This window comes from Oncorhynchus clarkii, chromosome 11 (assembly GCF_045791955.1).
Source record: "Oncorhynchus clarkii lewisi isolate Uvic-CL-2024 chromosome 11, UVic_Ocla_1.0, whole genome shotgun sequence".
Taxonomy (NCBI): Eukaryota; Metazoa; Chordata; class Actinopteri; order Salmoniformes; family Salmonidae; genus Oncorhynchus; species Oncorhynchus clarkii.
Window position 1 is genome coordinate 3,781,838 of NC_092157.1, and position 24,313 is coordinate 3,806,150.

The following is a 24,313-nucleotide window of genomic DNA, read 5'->3' on the forward strand; positions in this document are numbered from 1 at the left end:
CACTACTTTTGACCAGGGCCCCATAGGGAATAGGGTGCCATTTGGGATACAGCCCAGGGCCCCGTCTGTCTGTCTGTCCGTCAGCCTGTCTGTCTGCCTGCCTGTCTGTCTGCCTGTCTGTCTATCTGCCTGTCTGTCTGCCTGTCTGCTTGTCTGTCTGTCTGCTTGTCTGCCTGCCTGTCTGTCTGCCTGTCTGTCTGTCTGCTTGTCTGCCTGCCTGCCTGTCTGCTTGTCTGTCTGCCTGCCTGTCTGCCTGTCGGTATGCCTGTCTGTCAGCCTGTATGTCTGTCTGCTTGTCTGTCTGCCTGTCTGTCTGTCTGCTTCTCTGCCTGTCTGTCTGTCTGCTTGTCTGCCTGTCTGTCTGTCTGCTTGTCTGCCTGTCTGTCTGTCTGCTTGTCTGCCTGTCTGTCTGGCTGTCTGCTTGTCTGCTTGTCTGTCTGCCTGTCTGTCTGTCTGTCTGCTTGTCTGCCTGTCTGTCTGTCTGCTTGTCTGCCTGTCTGTCTGTCTGCTTGTCTGTCTGTCTGCTTGTCTGTCTGTCTGCTTGTCTGCCTGTCTGTCTGTCTGTCTGCCTGTCTGTCTGTCTGCCTGTCTGTCTGTCTGTCTGCTTGTCTGCCTGTCTGTCTGTCTGCTTGTCTGCCTGTCTGTCAGCCGCGGCTGATGGTGGATCCCTGGACCATGACACATTCCTCTGCTGTTTGCCTAGTCTGTTCTGCCCAAGCTTTGAACTGAGCAGCGAGCAGGCAGATGAATGAATGAACGAACCAGCGTGTGAAGTATTCCTGGTGTGGCTGAAATATGTCTGTGGAGGAGAAGAGGGCCGATGGGCCCGGCTGGTGGTGAAAGCTGGTTTGTTATCTAAAGAGGGGGAAGAGAGAAGGAGAAGATTAGAGAGGGGGGGGGGGGGGGGGGTGATGGGTCCTCGGGAAGAGATCTTCAGAGACGGTGGAGGGTGTGTGATGGCCTGTCGCCCCCCCCTCTCTCCTTCCCTCCCTCTCTCCTTCCATCCCTCCTTCTCTCCTTCCCTCATCTCTCCTTCCCTCATCTCTCCTTCCCTCCCTCTCTCCTTCCCTCCCTCTCTCCTTCCATCCCTCCCTCTCTCCTTCCCTCCCTCTCTCCTTCCATCCCTCCCTCTCTCCTTCCCTCTCTCTCTCCTTCCCTCCTTCCCTCATCTCTCCTTCCCTCCCTCTCTCCTTACATCCCTCCTTGTCTCCTTCCCTCCCTCTCTCCTTCCCTCATCTCTCCTTCCCTCCTTCTCTCCTTCCCATCTTCTCTACTTCCCTCCCTCTCTCCTTCCTTCCCTCCCTCTCTCCTTCCTTCCCTCTCTCCTTCCTTCCCTCCGTCTCTCCTTCCTTTCCTCCCTCCCTCTCTCCTTCCTTCCCTCTCTCCTTCCTTCCCTCCCTCTCTCCTTCCTTCCCTCCCTCTCTCCTTCCTTCCCTCCCGCTCTCCTTCCTTCCCTCTCTCCTTCCCTCCCTCTCTCCTTCCATCCCTCCTTCTCTCCTTCCCTCCCTCTCTCCTTCCTTCTCTCCTTCCCTCCCTCTCTCTTTTCTTCCCTCCCTCTCTCCTTCCCTGCCTCTCTCCTTCTTTCCCTCCCGCTCTCCTTCCCTCCCTCTCTCCTTCCTTCCCTCTCTCCTTCCATCCCTCCTTCTCTCCTTTCTTCCCTCCCTCTCTCCTTCCATCCCTCCCTCTCTCCTTTCCTCCCTCTCTCCTTCCTTCCCTCCATCTCTCCTTCCCTCCCTCTCTCCTTCCATCCCTCCCTCTCTCCTTCCATCCCTCCCTCTCTCCTTCCCTCCCTCTCTCCTTCCTTCCCTCTCTCCTTCCTTCCCTCCCTCTCTACTTCCCTCCCTCTCTCCTTCCCTTCCTCTCTCCTTCCTTCCCCCCTCTCTCCTTCCCTCCCTCTCTACTTCCCTCCCTCTCTCCTTCCCTTCCCCTCTCCTTCCCTTCCTCTCTCCTTCCTTCCTTCCCTCCTCTCTCCTTCCTTCCCTCCCTCTCTCCTTCCCTCCCTCTCTCCTTCCTTCCTTCCCTCCCTCTCTCCTTCTCTCCCTCTCTCCTTCCTTCCTTCCCTCCCTCTCTCCTTCCCTCCCTCTCTCCTTCCTTCCCTCTCTCCTTCCCTCACTCTCTCCTTCCCTCCCTCTCTCCTTCCTTCCTTCCCTCCCTCTCTCCTTCCTTCCCTCTCTCCTTCCCTCCCTCTCTCCTTCCCTCCTTCCCTCCCTCTCTCCTTCCTTCCCTCTCTCCTTCCCTCCCTCTCTCTTTTCTTCCCTCCCTCTCTCCTTCCCTCCCTCTCTCCTTCCTTCCCTCCCGCTCTCCTTCCCTCCCTCTCTCCTTCCTTCCCTCTCTCCTTCCATCCCTCCTTCTCTCCTTTCTTCCCTCCCTCTCTCCTTCCATCCCTCTCTCCTTCCCTCCCTCTCTCCTTCCTTCCCTCTCTCCTTCCATCCCTCCTTCTCTCCTTTCTTCCCTCCCTCTCTCCTTCCCTCCCTCTCTCCTTCCTTTCTTCCCTCCCTCTCTCCTTCCCTCCCTCTCTCCTTCCCTCCCTCTCTCCTTCCTTCCTTCCCTCCCTCTCTCCTTCCTTCCTTCTCTCCTTCCCTCCCTCTCTCTTTTCTTCCCTCCCTCTCTCCTTCCCTCCCTCTCTCCTTCCTTCCCTCCCGCTCTCCTTCCCTCCCTCTCTCCTTCCCTCCCTCTCTCCTTCCCTCCCTCTCTCCTTCCTTCCTTCCCTCCCGCTCTCCTTCCCTCCCTCTCTCCTTTCTTCCCTCCCTCTCTCCTTCCCTCCCTCTCTCCTTCCCTCCCTCTCTCCTTCCTTCCTTCCCTCCCTCTCTCCTTCCTTCCCTCTCTCCTTCTCTCCCTCTCTCCTTCTCTTTGTATTTTAGCCTCTCTCTCTCTCTCTGACAAAGATGGAGCACTTCCACATCGCTGTCTGTCTTTTCAGACTAAACACACTCCTCTGGTGTTGATGCGCCAGTCCAGCCGGCTCACACACACACACACCTACGCACACACACCTACGCACACACACACACACACCTACGCACACACACACAGGCCTACGCATGCACCCAAAGGCACATGGCGCACACACACACACACACACACACATACACACACACACACACAGGCCTACGCATGCACCCAAAGGCACATGGCGCACACACACTGTGTGTGTGCGCGTGCATGCGCTTACTCGACTGCGTACTTACATGCGTGCCCCTGAGTGTGTGCACCATGTGCCTTTGGGTGCATGCGTAGGCCTGTGTGTGTGTGTGTGTGTGTGTGTGTGTGTGTGTGTGTGTGTGTGTGTGTGTGTGTGTGTGTCAGGGATGGGTTCTGGCCGTATATCACCATAGCCGCCATCCTCCTAATATATGGTTGTTTGTCCAGGACCCACTAGAGAGATGTAGATGTAGCAGATGGGTTCTGGCTGTTTACTTAGGGGACAACCCCCTCCTATTGGGTTCTGGCTGTTTACTTAGGGGACAACCCCCTCCTATTGGGTTCTGGCTGTTTACTTAGGGGACAAACTCCTCCTATTGGGTTCTGGCTGTTTACTTAGGGGACAACCCCCTCCTATTGGGGTCTGGCTGTTTACTTAGGGGACAACCCCCTCCTATTGGGTTCTGGCTGTTTACTTAGGGGACAACCCCCTCCTATTGGGTTCTGGCTGTTTACTTAGGGGACAAACTCCTCCTATTGGGTTCTGGCTGTTTACTTAGGGGACAAACTCCTCCTATTGGGTTCTGGCTGTTTACTTAGGGGACAACCCCCTCCTATTGGGTTCTGGCTGTTTACTTAGGGGACAACCCCCTCCTATTGGGTTCTGGCTGTTTACTTAGGGACAACCCCCTCCTGATGTACTGGGCTGTCCGCACCACCCTCTGTAGTGCTATGCGGTCGCGGGTGGTGCAGTTGCCATACCAGGCGGTGATGCAGCCAGTCAAGATGCTGTTGATGGTGCAGCTGTAGAACTTTTTGAGGATCCGAGGGCCCATGCCAAATCTTTTCAGCCTCCTGAGGGGGAAGAGGCGCTGTCGTACCCTCTTCACGACTGTGTTGGTGTGTGTAAACCATGCTAATTCTTTAGTAATGTGGACACAGAGGAACTTGAAGCTCTCAACCCGCTCCACTACAGCCCCTTCGATGTGAATGAGGGCGTGGCTCGGCCCTCCGTTTCCTGTAGTCCACCATCAGGTCCTTTGTCTTGCTGACATTAAGGGAGAGCCTCTGCCAAGTCTCTGACCTCCTCCCTGTAGGCTGTCTCATCGCCATCGGTGATCAGGCCCACCACCAAGTCTCTGACCTCCTCCCTGTAGGCTGTCTCATCGCCATCAGTGATCAGGCCCACCACCAGGTCTCTGACCTCCTCCCTGTAGGCTGTCTCATCGCCATCGGTGATCAGGCCTACCATCGTCATTTCGTCAACAAACTTGATTGCGTTGGGAGTCGTGTGTGTCCACGTAGTAATGGGTGAACAGGGAGTACAGGAGGGGACTAAACACACACCCCTGAGGGGCCCCCGTGTTGAGGGTCAGCTCGGCAGACATGTTGTTGCCTACCCTCAACACCTGGGGGGGGGGGGGGGGGGAGTCCAGGATCCAGTTACAGAAGAAGAGGTTCAGTCCCAGGTTCCCCAGCTTGGAGGGGACTATGTAGTCTATAAACATCATTCTCACATAGTTATTTCCCCTCTTGTCCAGGTGGGAGAGGGCAGTGTGAGGTGCAATAGAGATTGTATCATCTGTGGATCAGTTGGGGGCGGTATGTGAATTGGAGTGGGTACAGGGTGTCTGGGATGATGGTGTTGATGTGTGTCTTTACCAGTCTTTCAAAGCACTTCATAATACTGATGTGCTGGCCATAGTTGTTTAGGCAGGTTGCTTTGGAGTTCTTGGGAACAGGGACAATGGCACATTTTGAGATTACAGTTTGTTAGGATTACAGTTGGAAACATATAGGGATTACAGTTTGCTGGGATTACAGTTGGAAACATGTAGGGATTACAGTTTGTTGGGATTACAGTTGGAAACATATAGGGATTACAGTTTGCTGGGATTACAGTTGGAAACATGTAGGGATTACAGTTTGTTGGGATACAGTTGGAAACATGTAGGGATTACAGTTTGTTGGGATTACAGTTGGAAACATGTAGGGATTACAAATTGTTGGGATTACAGTTGGAAACATGTAGGGATTACAGAGAGAGAGAGAGAGAAAGAGACAAGAGAGAGGGGGGAGAGAGAGAGAGAGAGGGGGGTGAGAGAGAGAGAGAGAGAGAGGGGGTGAGAGAGAGAGAGTTCTTCAGATCTCACTTTTCACTCTAATATATACAGAGTCTGTCTGTGTTTTTGGGGATTCCCTCACTCATTTTTCTCTCTCTCTCTTTTTCCCAACCACCTTTCTCTGCGACGATGGTAGTGTAGGTATGGGGGTAGGAATTTGAGGGTTTAGGGGTGGTTTTGGGGCGGGGGTTTAGGTCTAGGGTTGGGGTGTGGGGGTTTAGGGGGTATGGTAGGGGTGGTGATGTGGGGGCTGCCCAGTGGGACCTGGTACTGTCATCTCATCAGATTTATTTAATCTCCCTCTCTCTCCCTCCCTCTCCCTTCCTCCTCCTTTTAGGAGACAGAGAGAGGGAGGAGATAGAAGGTGGGGGGTACATCTGGACCTCATCTCAAGAGTCTGTCAGGGATCAGCAGCCTGGTAGAATCTGATCGGTCCAGTTTGGCCTGGTTAAACTCAGCTCAGTTCAGTCCAGTTTGGCCTGGTTACACTCAGCTCAGACCAGTACAGTTTGGCCTGGTTACACTCAGCTCAGTCCAGTCCAGTTTGGCCCACTTAGTCCTACATTGATGTATCAGGTGTCTAGAGAATGTGTTGTTGTTTCAGGTGTCAGATCAGATGTCCACTGTCCAGACAGAGAATGTCTGGTTGTGTCCAAGACAGCTGATGGCCAGAATAGTTCATTACAGATAGCTGATGTCCAGAATAGTTCATTACAGATAGCTGATGGCCAGAATAGTTCATTACAGATAGCTGATGGCCAGAATAGTTCATTACAGAGAGCTGATGGCCAGAATAGTTCATTACAGACAGCTGATGGCCAGAATAGTTCATTACAGATAGCTGATGGCCAGAATAGTTCATTACAGACAGCTGATGGCCAGAATAGTTCATTACAGATAGTTGATGGCCAGAATAGTTCATTATAGAGAGCTCTGCACGGCTCTCATCTCATTCTGTGTGTTTGTGATTTTAAAAGGGATTCTGGATTCATGGTAATAGAATGAGCGTTGGTTAAGTACCCCCAGATAGCATTCCATCGATGGGAAAATAAATCAACGTTATTTATTGCGACACTAAATGTGTTTTTATTTTTTATTTGAGTTGTGTCCAGATGGCTGACATCGGTGGATCATGATGTCATGTAGTGTATTTCTGTCAATAGATTTGGTAAATGGAACTTGACCCAAACAATGGAAATGCCATGGAAACGTGTGTGTGTGTCCTGTTGCCATTGGGTTTCTCAGACTAAGTGTTAGAAGGGAGAAGGGTTAGTGTCCTGTTGCCATTGGGTTTCTCAGACTAAGTGTTAGAAGGGAGAAGGGTTAGTGTCCTGTTGCCATTGGGTTTCTCAGACTAAGTGTTAGTGTTAGAAGGGAGAAGGGTTAGTGTCCTGTTGCCATTGGGTTTCTCAGACTAAGTTTTAGTGTTAGGAGGGAGAAGGGTTAGTGTCCTGTTGCCATTGGGTTTCTCAGACTAAGTGTTAGTGTTAGAAGGGAGAAGGGTTAGTGTCCTGTTGCCATTCGGTTTCTCAGACTAAGTTTTAGTGTTAGGAGGGAGAAGGGTTAGTGTCCTGTTGCCATTGGGTTTCTCAGACTAAGTGTTAGTGTTAGAAGGGAGAAGGGTTAGTGTCCTGTTGCCATTCGGTTTCTCAGACTAAGTTTTAGTGTTAGGAGGGAGAAGGGTTAGTGTCCTGTTGCCATTGGGTTTCTCAGACTAAGTGTTAGTGTTAGAAGGGAGAAGGGTTAGTGTCCTGTTGCCATTGGGTTTCTCAGACTAAGTGTTAGTGTTAGAAGGGAGAAGGGTTAGTGTCCTGTTGCCATTGGGTTTCTCAGACTAAGTGTTATTTGAAAAGCAGCTGAAGGGTGACATTCAGTCCCTCCCTGTCTCTCTCCCTCCCTGTCTCTCTCCCTCCCTGTCTCTCTCCCTCCTTGTCTCTCTCCCTTCCTGTCTTTCTCCCTGCCTGTCTCTCTCCCTCCCTGTCTCTCTCCCTCCCTGTCTCTCTCCCTCTCTGTCTCTCTCCCTGCCTGTCTCTCTCCCTCCCTGTCTCTCTCCCTGCCTGTCTCTCTCCCGCACTGTCTCCGTCCCTCCCTGTGTCTCTCCCTCCCTGTCTCTCTCCCTCCCTGTCTCTCTCCCTCCCTGTCTCTCTCCCTCCCTGTCTCTCTCCCTCCCTGTCTCTCTCCCTCCCTCCCTGTCTCTCTCCCTCCCAGTCTCTCTCCCTCCCTGTCTCTCACTCCCTCCCTGTCTCTCTCCCTGCCTGTCTCTCTCCCTCCCTGTCTCGCTCCCTCCCTGTCTCTCTCCCTCCCTCCCTGTCTCTCTCTCTGCCTGTCTCTCTCCCTACCTGTCTCTCTCCCTCCCTGTCTCTCTCCCTCACAATCTCTCTCCCTGCCTATCTCTCTCCCTGCCTGTCTCTCTCCCTGCCTGTCTCTCTTCCTCTCTGTCTCTCTCCCTCCCAGTCTCTCTCTCTGCCTGTCTCTCTCCCTACCTGTCTCTCTCCCTCCCTGTCTCTCTCCCTGCCTGTCTCTCTCCCTCCCTGTCTCTCTCCCTCCCTCCCTGTCTCTCTCCCTGCCTGTCTCTCTCCCTGCCTGTCTCTCTCCCTGCCTGTCTCTCTCCCTGCCTGTCTCTCTCCCTACCTGTCTCTCTCCCTCCATGTCTCTCTCCCTTCCTGCCTGTCTCTCTCCCTCCCTGTCTCTCTCCCTCCCTGTCTCTCTCCCTCCCTGCCTGTCTCTCTCCCTCCCTGTCTCTCTCCCTCCCTGTCTCTCTCCCTGCCTGTCTCTCTCCCTGCCTGTCTCTCTTCCTGCCTGTCTCTCTCCCTCCCTGTCTCACTAGGTCATCTGTTCTTCTCTCCCTGCCTGTCTCTCTCCCTGCCTGTCTCTCTCCCTCCCTGTCTCACTAGGTCATCTGTTCTTCTCTCCCTCCCTGTCTCTCTCCCTCTCTGTCTCACTAGGTCATCTGTTCTTCTCTCCCTCCCTGCCTCTCTCCCTCCCTGTCTCTCTCCCTCCCTGTCTCTCTCCCTGCCTGTCTCTCTCCCTGCCTGTCTCTCTTCCTCCCTCTCTCTCTCCCTGCCTGTCTCTCTCCCTGCCTGTCTCTCTCCCTGCCTGTCTCATTAGGTCATCTGTTCTTCTCTCCCTGCCTGTCTCTCTCCCTGCCTGTCTCTCTCCCTGCCTGTCTCACTAGGTCATCTGTTCTTCTCTCCCTGCCTCTCTCTCTCCCTGCCTGTCTCTCTCCCTCCCTGTCTCACTAGGTCATCTGTTCTTCTCTCTCTCCCTGCCTGTCTCTCTCCCTGCCTGTCTCTCTCCCTCCCTGTCTCTCTCCCTGCCTGTCTCTCTCCCTCCCTGTCTCTCTCCCTCCCTGTCTCTCTCCCTCCCTCCCTGTCTCTCTCCCTGCCTGTCTCTCTCCCTGCCTGTCTCTCTTCCTCTCTGTCTCTCTCCCTGCCTGTCTCTCTCCCTGCCTGTCTCTCTCCCTACCTGTCTCTCTCCCTCCCTGTCTCTCTCCCTGCCTGTCTCTCTCCCTCCCTGTCTCTCTCCCTCCCTCCCTGTCTCTCTCCCTGCCTGTCTCTCTCCCTGCCTGTCTCTATTCCTCTCTGTCTCTCTCCCTGCCTGTCTCTCTCCCTGCCTGTCTCTCTCCCTACCTGTCTCTCTCCCTCCATGTCTCTCTCCCTTCCTGCCTGTCTCTCTCCCTCCCTGTCTCTCTCCCTCCCTGTCTCTCTCCCTCCCTGCCTGTCTCTCTCCCTCCCTGTCTCTCTCCCTCCCTGTCTCTCTCCCTGCCTGTCTCTCTCCCTGCCTGTCTCTCTTCCTGCCTGTCTCTCTCCCTCCCTGTCTCACTAGGTCATCTGTTCTTCTCTCCCTGCCTGTCTCTCTCCCTGCCTGTCTCTCTCCCTCCCTGTCTCACTAGGTCATCTGTTCTTCTCTCCCTCCCTGTCTCTCTCCCTCTCTGTCTCACTAGGTCATCTGTTCTTCTCTCCCTCCCTGCCTCTCTCCCTCCCTGTCTCTCTCCCTCCCTGTCTCTCTCCCTCCCTGTCTCTCTCCCTGCCTGTCTCTCTCCCTCCCTCTCTCTCTCCCTGCCTGTCTCTCTCCCTGCCTGTCTCTCTCCCTGCCTGTCTCATTAGGTCATCTGTTCTTCTCTCCCTGCCTGTCTCTCTCCCTGCCTGTCTCTCTCCCTGCCTGTCTCACTAGGTCATCTGTTCTTCTCTCCCTGCCTCTCTCTCTCCCTGCCTGTCTCTCTCCCTCCCTGTCTCACTAGGTCATCTGTTCTTCTCTCTCTCCCTGCCTGTCTCTCTCCCTGCCTGTCTCTCTCCCTCCCTGTCTCTCTCCCTGCCTGTCTCTCTCCCTCCCTGTCTCTCTCCCTCCCTGTCTCTCTCCCTCCCTCCCTGTCTCTCTCCCTGCCTGTCTCTCTCCCTGCCTGTCTCTCTTCCTCTCTGTCTCTCTCCCTGCCTGTCTCTCTCCCTGCCTGTCTCTCTCCCTCCCTGTCTCTCTCCCTCCCTGTCTCTCTCCCTCCCTGCCTGTCTCTCTCCCTCCCTGTCTCTCCCTGTCTCACTAGGTCATCTGTTCTTCTCTCCCTGCCTGTCTCTCTCCCTGCCTGTCTCTCTCCCTCCCTGTCTCACTAGGTCATCTGTTCTTCTCTCCCTTCCTGTCTCTCTCCCTCCCTGTCTCACTACGTAATCTGTTCTTCTCTCCCTCCCTGCCTCTCTCCCTCCGTGTCTCTCTCCCTCCCTGTCTCTCTCCCTGCCTGTCTCTCTCCCTGCCTGTCTCTCTTCCTCCCTCTCTCTCTCCCTGCCTGTCTCTCTCCCTGCCTGTCTCTCTCCCTGCCTGTCTCACTAGGTCATCTGTTCTTTTCTCCCTGCCTGTCTCTCTCCCTGCCTGTCTCTCTCCCTGCCTGTCTCACTTGGTCATCTGTTCTTCTCTCCCTGCCTCTCTCTCTCCCTGCATGTCTCTCTCCCTGCCTGTCTCACTGGGTCATCTGTTCTTCTCTCCCTCCCTGCCTCTCTCCCTCCCTGTCTCTCTCCCTCCCTGTCTCTCTCCCTGCCTGTCTCTCTGCCTGCCTGTCTCTCTTCCTCCCTATCTCTCTCCCTGCCTGTCTCTCTCCCTGCCTGTCTCTCTTCCTCCCTGTCTCTCTCCCTGCCTGTCTCTCTCCCTGCCTGTCTCTCTCCCTGCCTGTCTCACTAGGTCATCTGTTCTTCTCTCCCTGCCTGTCTCTCTCCCTGCCTGTCTCTCTCCCTCCCTGTCTCACTAGGTCATCTGTTCTTCTCTCCCTCCCTGTCTCACTAGGTCATCTGTTCTTCTCTCCCTCCCTGTCTCACTAGGTCATCTGTTCTTCTCTCCCTCCATGTCTCTCTCCTTCCATGTCTCTCTCCCTGCCTGTCTCTCTCCCTGCATGTCTCTCTCTCTCCCTGCCTGTCTCTCTCCCTCCCTGTCTCACTAGGTCATCTGTTCTTCTCTCCCTCTGCAGGCTGCTCTAAGTGCCTTGAAACAGCTGTCGGAACAGGGACTGGACACGGTGGACTGCCCTATCAAGGTAAAACACAGAGCATCTATAATGCCACATAGACACTAGTGGTCACCGATACCTTAAAAAAGAGGGGCCTCGCAATGGGCCTCGGGATCTCGCCACAGTATATTTGTGCATTCAAATTGCCATCGATAAAATGCAATTGTGTTCGTTGTCCGTAGCTTATGCCTGCCCATACCATAACCCCACCACCACGGGGCACTCTGTTCACAACGGTGATATCAGCAAACCGCTCGCCCACATGACACACTTGGTCTGCGGTTGTGAAGCGGCTGGTTGGACGTACTGCCATATTCTATAAAACGATGTTGGAGGCGGTTTATGGTAGAGAAATGAACATTCAATTATCTGGCAACAGCCCTGGTGGACCTTCCTGCAGTCAGCATGCCAATTGGATGCTCCCTCTGAAACATCTGTGGCATTGTGTTGTGTGACAAAACTGCACATTTTAGAGTGGCCTTTTATTGTCCCCGGCACAAGGTGCACCTGTGTAATGATCATGCTGTTTAATCTACTTCTTGATATGCCACACCTGTCAGGTGGATGAATTATCTTGGCAAAGGTTTATAATGTAGAGAATAGGGTGCCATTATTTCTTTAGGCTCTGGTTTATAATGTAGAGAATAGGATGCCATTATTTCTTTAGGCTCTGGTTTATAATGTAGAGAATAGGGTGCCATTATTTCTTTAGGCTTTAGTTTATAATGTAGAGAATAGGATGCCATTATTTCTTTAGGCTCTGGTTTATAATGTAGAGAATAGGGTGCCATTATTTCTTTAGGCTCTGGTTTATAATGTAGAGAATAGGGTGCCATTATTTCTTTAGGCTCTGGTTTATAATGTAGAGAATAGGGTGCCATTATTTCTTTAGGCTCTGGTTTATAATGTAGAGAATAGGGTGCCTTTATTTCTTTAGGCTCTGGTTTATAATGTAGAGAATAGGATGCCATTATTTCTTTAGGCTCTGGTTTATAATGTAGAGAATAGGGTGCCATTATTTCTTTAGGCTCTGGTTTATAATGTAGAGAATAGGGTGCCTTTATTTCTTTAGGCTCTGGTTTATAATTTTTATTTTACTAGGCAAGTCAGTTAAGAACAAATTCTTATTTTCAATGACGGCCTAGGAACAGTGGGTTAACTGCAGATTAACACTGGAGTGATAAATGATCAGATGGTCATGTGCAGGTAGAGATATTGGTGTGCAAAAGAGCAGAAAAGTAAATAAATATAAACAGTATGGGGATGAGGTAGGTAAAATTGGGTGGGCTATTTACCGATAGACTATGTACAGCTGCAGCGATCGGTTAGCTGCTCAGATAGCAGATGTTTGAAGTTGGTGAGGGAGATAAAAGTCTCCAACTTCAGTGATTTTTGCAATTCGTTTGGGCCACACGGTACTGTTTCGGTTTTGTAAATTCACGTTTTTGATTCAGTGTTCAGTGTTTTCTTTTATTAAAATCATCATGAACACTTACCACGCTGCGCTTTGGTCCGATCCTTACTCCTCCTCAGACGAAGAGGAGGAAATCCGTCACACCTGGTTTGGTGTTTATAGTGTTTTATTAGTGTGTGTCGATTACAGCAGGGAGAGAGAGAGACAGGGAGAAATGGAGAGAGAGAAGGACAGAGTGAGAGAGATATATGAAGAAAGAGAGAGAGAGTGAGACAGGGAGAAATGGAGAGAGAGAAGGACAGAGAGTGAGAGAAATATATGAAGAAAGAAAGAGAGAGAGAAAGACATAGAGAGAGAGAGACAGAGAGATACAGGGAGAAAGAGAGAGAGTGAGAGAAAAAGACAAAGAGAGAGAGAGAGAAAGACATAGAGAGAGAGAGATAGAGACAGCGAGAGAGAGAAAGACAAAGAGAGAGAGAGAGAAAGACATAGAGAGAGAGATACAGGGAGAAAGAGAGAGAGAGAAAGAGAGAAATATATGAATAAAGAGAGAGAGGACAGTGAGAGAAATATATGAAGAAAGAAAGAGAGAGAGAGAAAGACATAGAGAGAGAGAGATACAGGGAGAAAGAGAGAGAGACAGAGCGAGAGAGAGAAAGACAGAGAGAGAGAGAAAGAGAGAGAGAGAAAGACAGAGAGAGAGAGAGAAAGACAGAGAGAGAGAGAAAGAGAGAGAGAGAAAGACAGAGACAGAGACAGAGAGATGTATAGTAATATGAATTTCTCGATTCAATCTAACAGAATGGAGATTTGTCCTTTAAATGTCACAGCCTGTGTGTGTGTGTGTGTGTGTGTGTGTGTGTGTGTGTGGGTGGGTGGGTGGGTGGGTGGGTGCGTGCATGCGTGTGTGTGGGTGTGGGTTTGGGTGGGTGGGTGGGTGGGTGTGTGGGTGGGTGGGTGGGTGGGTGGGTGCGTGCGTGTCCACTCCGCTCTGCATTTACATAGAACCCACCTTTCCTCCCCATGCCCCTCCCCCGCACCGCTCCTCCCCATGCCCCGCCGCTGGCTGCCTAACGCTTTGCATGATGGTTATCTGTCTGTCACCACTACACCAGAGTCTGGTCATGGGCCACACACACAACCACTCCACTGTGGGAAGCACATGGTTCCTTCCACGGAACCTTCCGTGTCGCCCTCCAGGAACAGCGCCAGAAGGAATCAGGCGTTTGATTTTCATAGCGGGCACGGTTTTCTTTTTCACGGGACTTCCTATGTGGGCGTCCATGTGCGTACAATGTCATTATATATATATTTTATAGTGAAGACATTAAATAAAATGTTCTACTAATACCATTACACCATCCTCTACCATGTGGACACCCCATTACACCATCCTCTACCATGTGGACACCCCATTACACCATCCTCTACCATGTGGACACCCCATTACACCATCCTCTACCATGTGGACACCCTATTACACCATCCTCTACCATGTGGACACCCCATTACACCATCCTCTACCATGTGGACACCCCATTACACCATCCTCTACCATGTGGACACCCCATTACACCATCCTCTACCATGTGGACACCCCATTACACCATCCTCTACCATGTGGACACCCTATTACACCATCCTCTACCATGTGGACACCCCATTACACCATCTTCTACCATGTGGACACCCTATTACACCATCCTCTGGACACCCCATTACACCATCCTCTGGACACCCCATTACACCATCCTCTGCTATGTGGACACCCCATTACACCATCCTCTGGACACCCTATTACACCATCTTCTACCATGTGGACACCCCATTACACCGTCCTCTGGACACCCTATTACACCATCTTCTGGACACCCCATTACACCATCCTCTACCATGTGGACACCCCATTACACCATCCTCTACCATGTGGACACCCCATTACACCATCCTCTACCATGTGGACACCCCATTACACCATCCTCTACCATGTGGACACCCTATTACACCATCCTCTGGACACCCCATTACACCATCCTCTACCATGTGGACACTCCATTACACCATCCTCTGGACACCCCATTACACCATCCTCTGCTATGTGGACACCCCATTACACCATCCTCTGGACACCCTATTACACCATCTTCTACCATGTGGACACCCCATTACACCATCCTCTGGACACCCTATTACGCCATATTCTACCATGTGGACACCCCATTACACCATCCTCTGGACACCCTATTACACCATCCTCTGGATACCCCATTACACCATCCTCTGGACACCCTTTTACACCATCCTCTGGACACCCTATTACACCACCCTCTGGACACCCTATTACACCACCCTCTGGATACCCCATTACACCATCCTCTGGTCATCCCATTACACCATCCTCTGGAACACCCCATTACACCATCCTCTACCATGTGGACACCCCATTACACCCTCCTCTACCATGTGGACACCCCATTACACCATCCTTTGGACACCCCATTACACCATCCTCTGGACACCCCATTACACCATCCTCTGGACACCTTATTACACCATCCTCTGGACACCCTATTACACCACCCCCTGGACACCCTATTACACCACCCTCTGGACACCCTATTACACCATCCTCTGGACACCCTATTACACCATCCGCTGGACACCCTATTACACCACCCTCTGGATACCCCATTACACCATCCTCTGGACACCCCATTACACCATCCTCTGGACACCCCATTACACCATCCTCTACCATCTGGACACCCCATTACACCCTCCTCTACCATGTGGACACCCTATTACACCATCCTCTACCATGTAGACACCATATTACACCATCCTCTACCATGTGGACACCCCATTACACCATCCTCTGCTATGTAGACACCCTATTACACCATCCTCTACCATGTGGACACCCCATTACACCATCCTCTGGACACCCCATTACACCATCCTCTGGACACCCCATTACACCATCCTCTACCATGTGGACACCCCATTACACCACCCTCTACCATGTGGACACCCCATTACACCATCCTCTACCATGTGGACACTCTATTACACCATCCTCTACCATGTGGACACCCCATTACACGATCCTCTACCATGTGGACACCCCATTACACCATCCTCTACCATGTGGACACCCCATTACACCATGCTCTACCATGTGGACACCCCATTACACCATCCTCTACCATGTGGACACCCTATTACACCATCCTCTACCATGTGGACACCCCATTACACCATCCTCTACCATGTGGACACCCCATTACACCATGCTCTACCATGTGGACACCCCATTACACCATCCTCTGGACACCCTATTACACCACCCTCTGGACACCCTATTACACCACCCTCTGGATACCCCATTACACCATCCTCTGGTCATCCCATTACACCATCCTCTGGAACACCCCATTAAACCATCCTCTACCATGTGGACACCCCATTACACCCTCCTCTACCATGTGGACACCCCATTACACCATCCTCTGGACACCCCATTACACCATCCTCTGGACACCTTATTACACCATCCTCTGGACACCCTATTACACCACCCCCTGGACACCCTATTACACCACCCTCTGGACACCCTATTACACCATCCTCTGGACACCCTATTACACCATCCGCTGGACACCCTATTACACCACCCTCTGGATACCCCATTACACCATCCTCTGGACACCCCATTACACCATCCTCTGGACACCCCATTACACCATCCTCTACCATCTGGACACCCCATTACACCCTCCTCTACCATGTGGACACCCTATTACACCATCCTCTACCATGTAGACACCATATTACACCATCCTCTACCATGTGGACACCCCATTACACCATCCTCTGCAATGTAGACACCCTATTACACAATCCTCTACCATGTGGACACCCCATTACACCATCCTCTGGACACCCCATTACACCATCCTCTGGACACCCCATTACACCATCCTCTACCATGTGGACACCCCATTACACCATCCTCTACCATGTGGACACCCCATTACACCATCCTCTACCATGTGGACACTCTATTACACCATCCTCTACCATGTGGACACCCCATTACACAATCCTCTACCATGTGGACACCCCATTACACCATCCTCTACCATGTGGACACCCCATTACACCATGCTCTACCATGTGGACACCCCATTACACCATCCTCTACCATGTGGACACCCTATTACACCATCCTCTACCATGTGGACACCCCATTACACCATCCTCTACCATGTGGACACCCCATTACACCATCCTCTACCATGTGGACACCCCATTACACCATCCTCTACCATGTGGACACCCTATTACACCATCCTCTACCATGTGGACACCCCATTACACCATCCTCTACCATGTGGACACCCCATTACACCATCCTCTACCATGTGGACACCCCATTACACCATCCTCTACCATGTGGACACCCCATTACACCATCCTCTACCATGTGGACACCCCATTACACCATCCTCTACCATGTGGACACCCTATTACACCATCCTCTAACATGTGGACACCCCATTACACCATCCTCTACCATGTGGACACCCTATTACACCATCCTCTACCATTACACCATCTTCTACCATGTGGACACCCCATTACACCATCCTCTGGACACCCCATTACACCATCTTCTACCATGTGGACACCCCATTACACCATCCTCTAGACACCCTATTACACCATCTTCTACCATGTGGACACCCTATTACACCATCCTCTACCATGTGGACACCCTATTACACCATCCTCTACCATGTGGACACCCCATTGCACCATCCTCTACCATGTGGACATCCCATTACACCATCCTCTGGACACCCTATTACACCATCTTCTACCATGTGGACACCCCATTACACCGTCCTCTGGGCACCCTATTACACCATCTACTGGACACCCCATTACACCATCCTCTACCATGTGGACACCCCATTACACCATCCTCTACCATGTGGACACCCTATTACACCATCCTCTACCATGTGGACACCCTATTACACCATCCTCTGGACACCCCATTACACCATCCTCTGCTATGAGGACACCCCATTACACCATCCTCTGGACACCCTATTACACCATCTTCTACCATGTGGACACCCCATTACACCATCCTATGGACACCCCATTACACCATCCTCTGCTATGTGGACACCCCATTACACCATCCTCTGGACACCCTATTACACCATCTTCTACCATGTGGACACCCCATTACACCATCCTCTGGACACCCTATTACACCATCCTCTGGATACCCCATTACACCATCCTCTGGACACCCTATTACACCATCCTCTGGACACCCTATTACACCATCCTCTGGATACCCCATTACACCATCCTCTGGACACCCTATTACACCATCCTCTGGACACCCTATTACACCACCCTCTGGACACAATATTACACCGTCCTCTGGACACCATATTACACCACCCTCTGGATACCCCATTACACCATCATCTGGACACCCCATTACACCATCCTCTGGACACCCCATTACACCATCCTCTACCATGTGGACACCCCATTACACCATCCTCTGGACACCCTATTACACCATCCTCTGGACACCCTATTACACCACCCTCTGGATACCCCATTACACCATCCTCTGGACACCCCATTACACCATCCTCTACCATGTGGACACCCTATTACACCATCCTCTACCATGTGGACACCCCATTACACCATCCTCTACCATGTGGACACCCCATTACACCATCCTCTACCATGTGGACACCCTATTACACCATCCTCTACCATGTGGACACCCCATTACACCATCCTCTACCATGTGGACGCCCCATTACACCATCCTCTACCATGTGGACACCCCATTACACCATCCTCTACCATGTGGACACCCCATTACACCATCCTCTACCATGTGGACACCCTATTACACCATCCTATGGACACCCCATTACACCATCCTCTGCTATGTGGACACCCCATTACACCATCCTATGGACACCCTATTACACCATCTTCTACCATGTGGACACCCCATTACACCATCCTCTGGACACCCTATTACACCATCCTCTGGACACCCTATTACACCATCCTCTGGATACCCCATTACACCATCCTCTGGACACCCCATTACACCATCCTCTGCTATGTGGACACCCCATTACACCATCCTCTGGACACCCTATTACACCATCTTCTACCATGTGAACACCCCATTACACCATCCTCTGGACACCCTATTACACCATCCTCTGGACACCCTATTACACCATCCTCTGGATACCCCATTACACCATCCTCTGGACACCCTATTACACCATCCTCTGGACACCCTATTACACCACCCTCTGGACACCCTATTACACCACCCTCTGGACAGCCTATTACCCCACCCTCTGGACACCCCATTACACCATCCTCTGGACACCTTATTACACCATCCTCTGGACACCCTATTACACCATCCTCTGGCGACTAAAGACATGACAGCATGGAACTCAGAGCCTATAGGCCAATGCAGCATTAGGTCTAGAACGTACATCAGTACATAAAGACAGAAAATAAAAACAGAAAAAGGTTTTTGACATTTCCACTAGATGAATGATGACATGATGGTATTGTGCTCCTTCACATCGACGCTTGGTGATTATCGAGGCTTGGTGATTATCGAGGCTTGGTGATTATCGAGGGGGTTGGTGATTATCGAGGCTTGGTGATTATCGAGGGGGTTGGTGATTATCGAGGCTTGGTGATTATCGAGGGGGTTGGTGATTATCGAGGCTTGGTGATTATCGAGGCTTGGTGATTATCGAGCGGGTTGGTGATTATCGAGGGGGTTGGCGATTATCGAGGGGGTTGGTGATTATCGAGGCTTGGTGTTTATCGAGGCTTGGTGATTATCGAGGGGGTTGGTGATTATCGAGGGGGTTGGTGATTATCGAGGCTTGGTGATTATCGAGGGGGTTGGTGATTATCAAGGCTTGGTGATTATCGAGGCTTGGTGATTATCGAGGGGCTTGGTGATTATCGAGGCTTGGTGATTATCGAGGGGGTTGGTGATTATCGAGGGGGTTGGTGATTATCGAGGCTTGGTGATTATCGAGGGGGTTGGTGATTATCGAGGGGGTTGGTGATTATCGAAGCTTGGTGATTATCGAGGGGGTTGGTGATTATCGAGGGGGTTGGTGATTATCGAGGCTTGGTGATTATCGAGGGGGTTGGTGATTATCGAGGGGGTTGGTGATTATCGAAGCTTGGTGATTATCGAGGGGGTTGGTGATTATCGAGGCTTGGTGATTATCGAGGGGGTTGGTGATTATCGAGGGGGTTGGTGATTATCGAAGCTTGGTTATTATCGAGGGGGTCTGGTCAAATGTAGTACACTGAATATGGATTAGGATGCCATTTGGTTGACACAAGCTGAGAGAAAGCGCATTGGGCGGGTTAGTGAAGGGTGAATGACAGGTTTAGTCGCAAACTCAGGTCAGCGCTAGTGGAGACCGTTAGATCCAGAGGTCATAAGGTCAGTGCTAGTGGAGACCGTTAGATCCAGAGGTCATAAGGTCAGCGCTAGTGGAGACCGTTAGATCCAGAGGTCATAAGGTCAGTGCTAGTGGAGACCGTTAGATCCAGAGGTCATAAGGTCAGTGCTAGTGGTTAAGGGTAGGGCCTAACGTTATTAAGGGTAAGGCCTAACGTTAGGGTTAAGGGTAGGGCCTAACGTTATTAAGGGTAGGGCCTAACGTTATTAAGGGTAGGGCCTAACGTTATTAAGGGTAGGGCCTAACGTTATTAAGGGTAAGGCCTAACGTTATTAAGGGTAAGGCCTAACGTTATTGTTAAGGGTAAGGCCTAACGTTATTGTTAAGGGTAAGGCCTAACGTTATTGTTAAGGGTAGGGCCTAACGTTATTAAGGGTAAGGCCTAACGTTAGGGTTAAGGGTAGGGCCTAACGTTATTAAGGGTAGGGCCTAACGTTAGGGTTAAGGGTAGGGCCTAACGTTATTAAGGGTAGGGCCTAACGTTAGGGTTCAGGGTAAGGCCTAACATTAGGGTTAAGGGTAAGGCCTAACATTAGGGTTAAGGGTAGGGCCTAACGTTATTAAGGGTAGGGCCTAACGTTATTAAGGGTAAGACCTAATGTTATTGTTAAGGGTAGGGCCTAACGTTAGGGTTCAGGGTAAGGCCTAACATTAGGGTTCAGGGTAAGGCCTAACATTAGGGTTAAGGGTAAGGCCTAACATTAGGGTTAAGGGTAGGGCCTAACATTAGGGTTAAGGGTAGGGCCTAACTTTAGGGTTCAGGGTAAGGCCTAACATTAGGGTTAAGGGCCTCAATCAATCACATTTATTTATTAAACCCTTTTTAAATCATCAGTTGTCTCAAAGTGCTGTGCAGAACCCTAAACTAAAACCCCAAAGATCAAGTAATGTAGAAGCACGGTGGCTAGGAAAAACAGGAACCTAGGATGAATCTTTGAAAGGAACCAGGCTCTGAGGGATGGAGAATAGGTTGGATTCGAGGTATGGATAATGTCCCTCGACAGGATCCATTCTATGAATTAGATCAGAAACGATTTCAATGGAGATGGGAAGGAAGGATGCATGTGTAAGAATCCATTCTAACATCTTGCTTCTCCCTCTTTCTGATTGGTTCCCCCAGAGCAGCGAGGTGTGTGTCAGAGAGGACGGACACTGAACAGACTAACTCAGGCACCACCCACCACTCAGGTCGCCGTGGATACAACAGGCTGTCGTCAAGGAGATGACCCCCCCCCCCCCCCCACGACCGCCGCAGCATCCTGGCAACAACCTGGAACAACATGCAACGGAGTGTGTGGATGTGTACCGAGAAGAAAAAAATATTATGAAATAACCGACTAACTAGAAAAAGATGGGGAAAAACCTATGAGTCTCTATGTGAAGACAACACTATTCTAACACATTACATGTATTGATCATTTACAAGGAATTTAAATTTAAAAAATAATTACAAATATATATATAATTTTTAAAAAAAAACTAGATTGAGTATAAACACCTAGATTTTCCCAATATAGTTGGATAGATGTGTAATGAAATGGGTCGAAACCCAATATGTATATCATGCCATGAAGACAGAGGCAACATTATAGGGGGGGCGGGGGGGGGGGGGACAAAGTTGTGTAGCTTATTTTCCAAAGGGTTAATATGTTTCTGTTTATTTTCTAGTTTATTCATCTAACAATGCTTGAGTACTGACTGTATTATAAAATTAGCCAATAGCAGTGCTGTGAAAGTTGTAGCAGTTGTCTTCTCATACAGTGATATTCACCCAGCTTATCTTTCATGCTGATATTAATAAAATCAACAAAAAAAAAAATTATTATATTATATTACTTAATCATCTATCTATATGGGATGTGAATGACTTGCAGAAATATCATATGCACAGAAAAAGGTTTCTTCGTGTGGACAAAAAGGCCATCCTGACTGGTGTTTAGCATTAAGCAATAGAGATAGCAGGCAGGGTGAGGGTCTATTCAATTGGAAGTCAGTCAAATTCAGGAAGGGATTTGAAGTTTAAACTGTTTTTTAAATGTATAAATCAATGAAAATGGATGCCATTCTGTTCAATGATTGAATTGCAATTTCAGTTTATTTCCTGAATTGACTGACCTCAATTTGAATTGAGCCCAACTCTGCTATCAGGTGACTGTGATGTGGTTAGGAGGAAGGTTGGGCCAACCTCTCTGGGTCCTGCAGAGGGATGCAGCAGGTTGGGCCAACCTCTCTGGGTCCTGCAAAGGGATGCAGCAGGTTGGGCCAACCTCTCTGGGTCCTGCAGAGAGAAGCAGCAGGTTGGGCCAACCTCTCTGGGTCCTGCAGAGAGAAGCAGCAGGTTGGGCCAACCTCTCTGGGTCCTGCAGAGAGAAGCAGCAGGTTGGGCCAACCTCTCTGGGTCCTGCAGAGGGAAGCAGCAGGTTGGGCCAACCTCTCTGGGTCCTGCAGAGGGAAGCAGCAGGTTGGGCCATCCTCTCTGGGTCCTGCAGAGGGGCTAGGTTGGGCCAACCTCTCTGGGTCCTGCAGAGGGATGCAGCAGGTTGGGCCAACCTCTCTGGGTCCTGCAGAGAGAAGCAGCAGGTTGGGCCAACCTCTCTGGGTCCTGCAGAGGGAAGCAGCAGGTTGGGCCAACCTCTCTGGGTCCTGCAGAGAGAAGCAGCAGGTTGGGCCAACCTCTCTGGGTCCTGCAGAGAGAAGCAGCAGGTTGGGCCATCCTCTCTGGGTCCTGCAGAGGGAAGCAGCAGGTTGGGCCATCCTCTCTGGGTCCTGCAGGGAGAAGCAGCAGGTTGGGCCAACCTCTCTGGGTCCTGCAGAGAGAAGCAGCAGGTTGGGCCAACCTCTCTGGGTCCTGCAGAGGGAAGCAGCAGGTTGGGCCAACCTCTCTGGGTCCTGCAGAGAGAAGCAGCAGGTTGGGCCAACCTCTCTGGGTCCTGCAGAGAGAAGCAGCAGGTTGGGCCAACCTCTCTGGGTCCTGCAGAGAGAAGCAGCAGGTTGGGCCAACCTCTCTGGGTCCTGCAGAGGGATGCAGCAGGTTGGGCCAACCTCTCTGGGTCCTGCAGAGGGATATACTATGAAGCAGGATCAAGGAATTCGCCAGACAGAAATAACAGATTTTCTGATTCATTAAAAAAGCTCAACTTATATGAGTTGTTGGTTGTTGAAGCAATCAAGACCAATTAAGAATGTTTCTGCAAGTTAGCTGGCAAACTCCTTGATCCTAATTTGTAGTATACCCCCTTGGTCTGCCTGACCTCGTTCGTGTAAGGACACTTCACCACAGACAGCATCACTAGAATGGGTTCTTCTCACCAGAGAAGGAGGAGAGTTTGGCAGCCATGTTGGTAAGGACCTAAAAGCATAATACTGGTGTGTAATGTAACAAGCCCACTCGCCTACCATAGAGGCTGCTTACCTTTCTAGAACGCATAGTAGCAGAGTATTCTGGAATGGACAAGGTGTTCTAGAATACACCTAATGGGTTCTAGAAAGGACACCATGTTGTTGATTATAATGATGACATGGCATTTAGTGACTGAAAGTCTCTAATAGACCAGTGATTCTATGTTCGTGGATTTTTCCCCCATCTCTTCCCTCCACAGTTAAGTCGATTACATCTACACCCATTGTGTGTGTTATATTGGCCCGATGCCACCAAGGCATCAACTGGGTGCTTTTAATCTGTGCATTCTGAACCCTGTGAGCAAAATATGTTGAAAAGAAACTGACAAATATGTTTAAAAGATGCTTAAATACATATGTTATATTGAAAAGACGTCTTTTCGACATCTTGTGCTCACTGGGAATCATCTCTGAAGTGGCGAAACCATCCAACCATTAATTAGCAGGGTTTCACCCATTCAGAGATCACTTGAATCTAGGGTTGCGAAATTCCGGTAACTCTCCCAAAATGACCCTGTTTCCCAGAAATCCTGGTAGTGAGACCAGGAATCGTCCAACCAGGATTTCTGGGAAAACACTGGGATTTTTATTTTTTTTTTGTGGAAAAATGATCCTAATTTTGCAACCCGACTTGGAGCACTTGTTCACTGACGTGGAGGATGTGGGAGGAGCAACGTGTTATAAGTAAAGTCACCTCGGTTCCTGTTGACAAACGTCTGGCGTCTTTTCTTTATCGTTTCTCTGTCGTGGAAATCAGGTGAAGAAGAAACAACGTCACATTTAGGTCTTAACTGGAAATAAAAGTCAAAGTCACCCAGTAAAGTTTTACTTGAGTAAAAATCTAAAATTATTTGGTTTTAAAATATCAGAAGTAAAAGTATAAATTAAAATTAAGCAAACCAGATGGCACAATTTTCTTGTTTTTTTTATTTACGGAATGCAAGGGGCACACTCCATCACTCAGACATAATTTACAAATGAAGCATGTGTGTTTAGTGAGTCCTCCAGATCAGAGGCAGTAGGGATGACCAGGGATGTTCTCTGTTTAGTGAGTCCTCCAGATCAGAGGCAGTAGGGATGACCAGGGATGTTCTCTGTTTAGTGAGTCCTCCAGATCAGAGGCAGCAGGGATGACCAGGGATGTTCTGTTTAGTGAGTCCTCCAGACCAGAGGCAGTAGG

The 24,313-nt window shown here is 50.5% G+C and overlaps 1 protein-coding gene across 2 annotated transcripts in view; it reads left to right on the top strand.

Annotated features, from left to right (window-relative positions):
* The window catches only part of LOC139420128 (staufen double-stranded RNA binding protein 2), a 349,406-nt gene extending 325,560 nt beyond the window's left edge, over positions 1 to 23,846 (top strand). For both annotated transcript variants that reach the window (XM_071169872.1, XM_071169871.1), the window contains exons 15-16: positions 10,711 to 10,776; positions 20,855 to 23,846. In XM_071169872.1, coding sequence (XP_071025973.1) covers positions 10,711 to 10,776; positions 20,855 to 20,890 — 102 coding nt within the window. In that variant the 3' untranslated portion in view covers positions 20,891 to 23,846. The remainder of the gene's footprint in view (positions 1 to 10,710; positions 10,777 to 20,854) is intronic.
* The last annotated feature ends 467 nt before the right edge of the window (positions 23,847 to 24,313 follow it).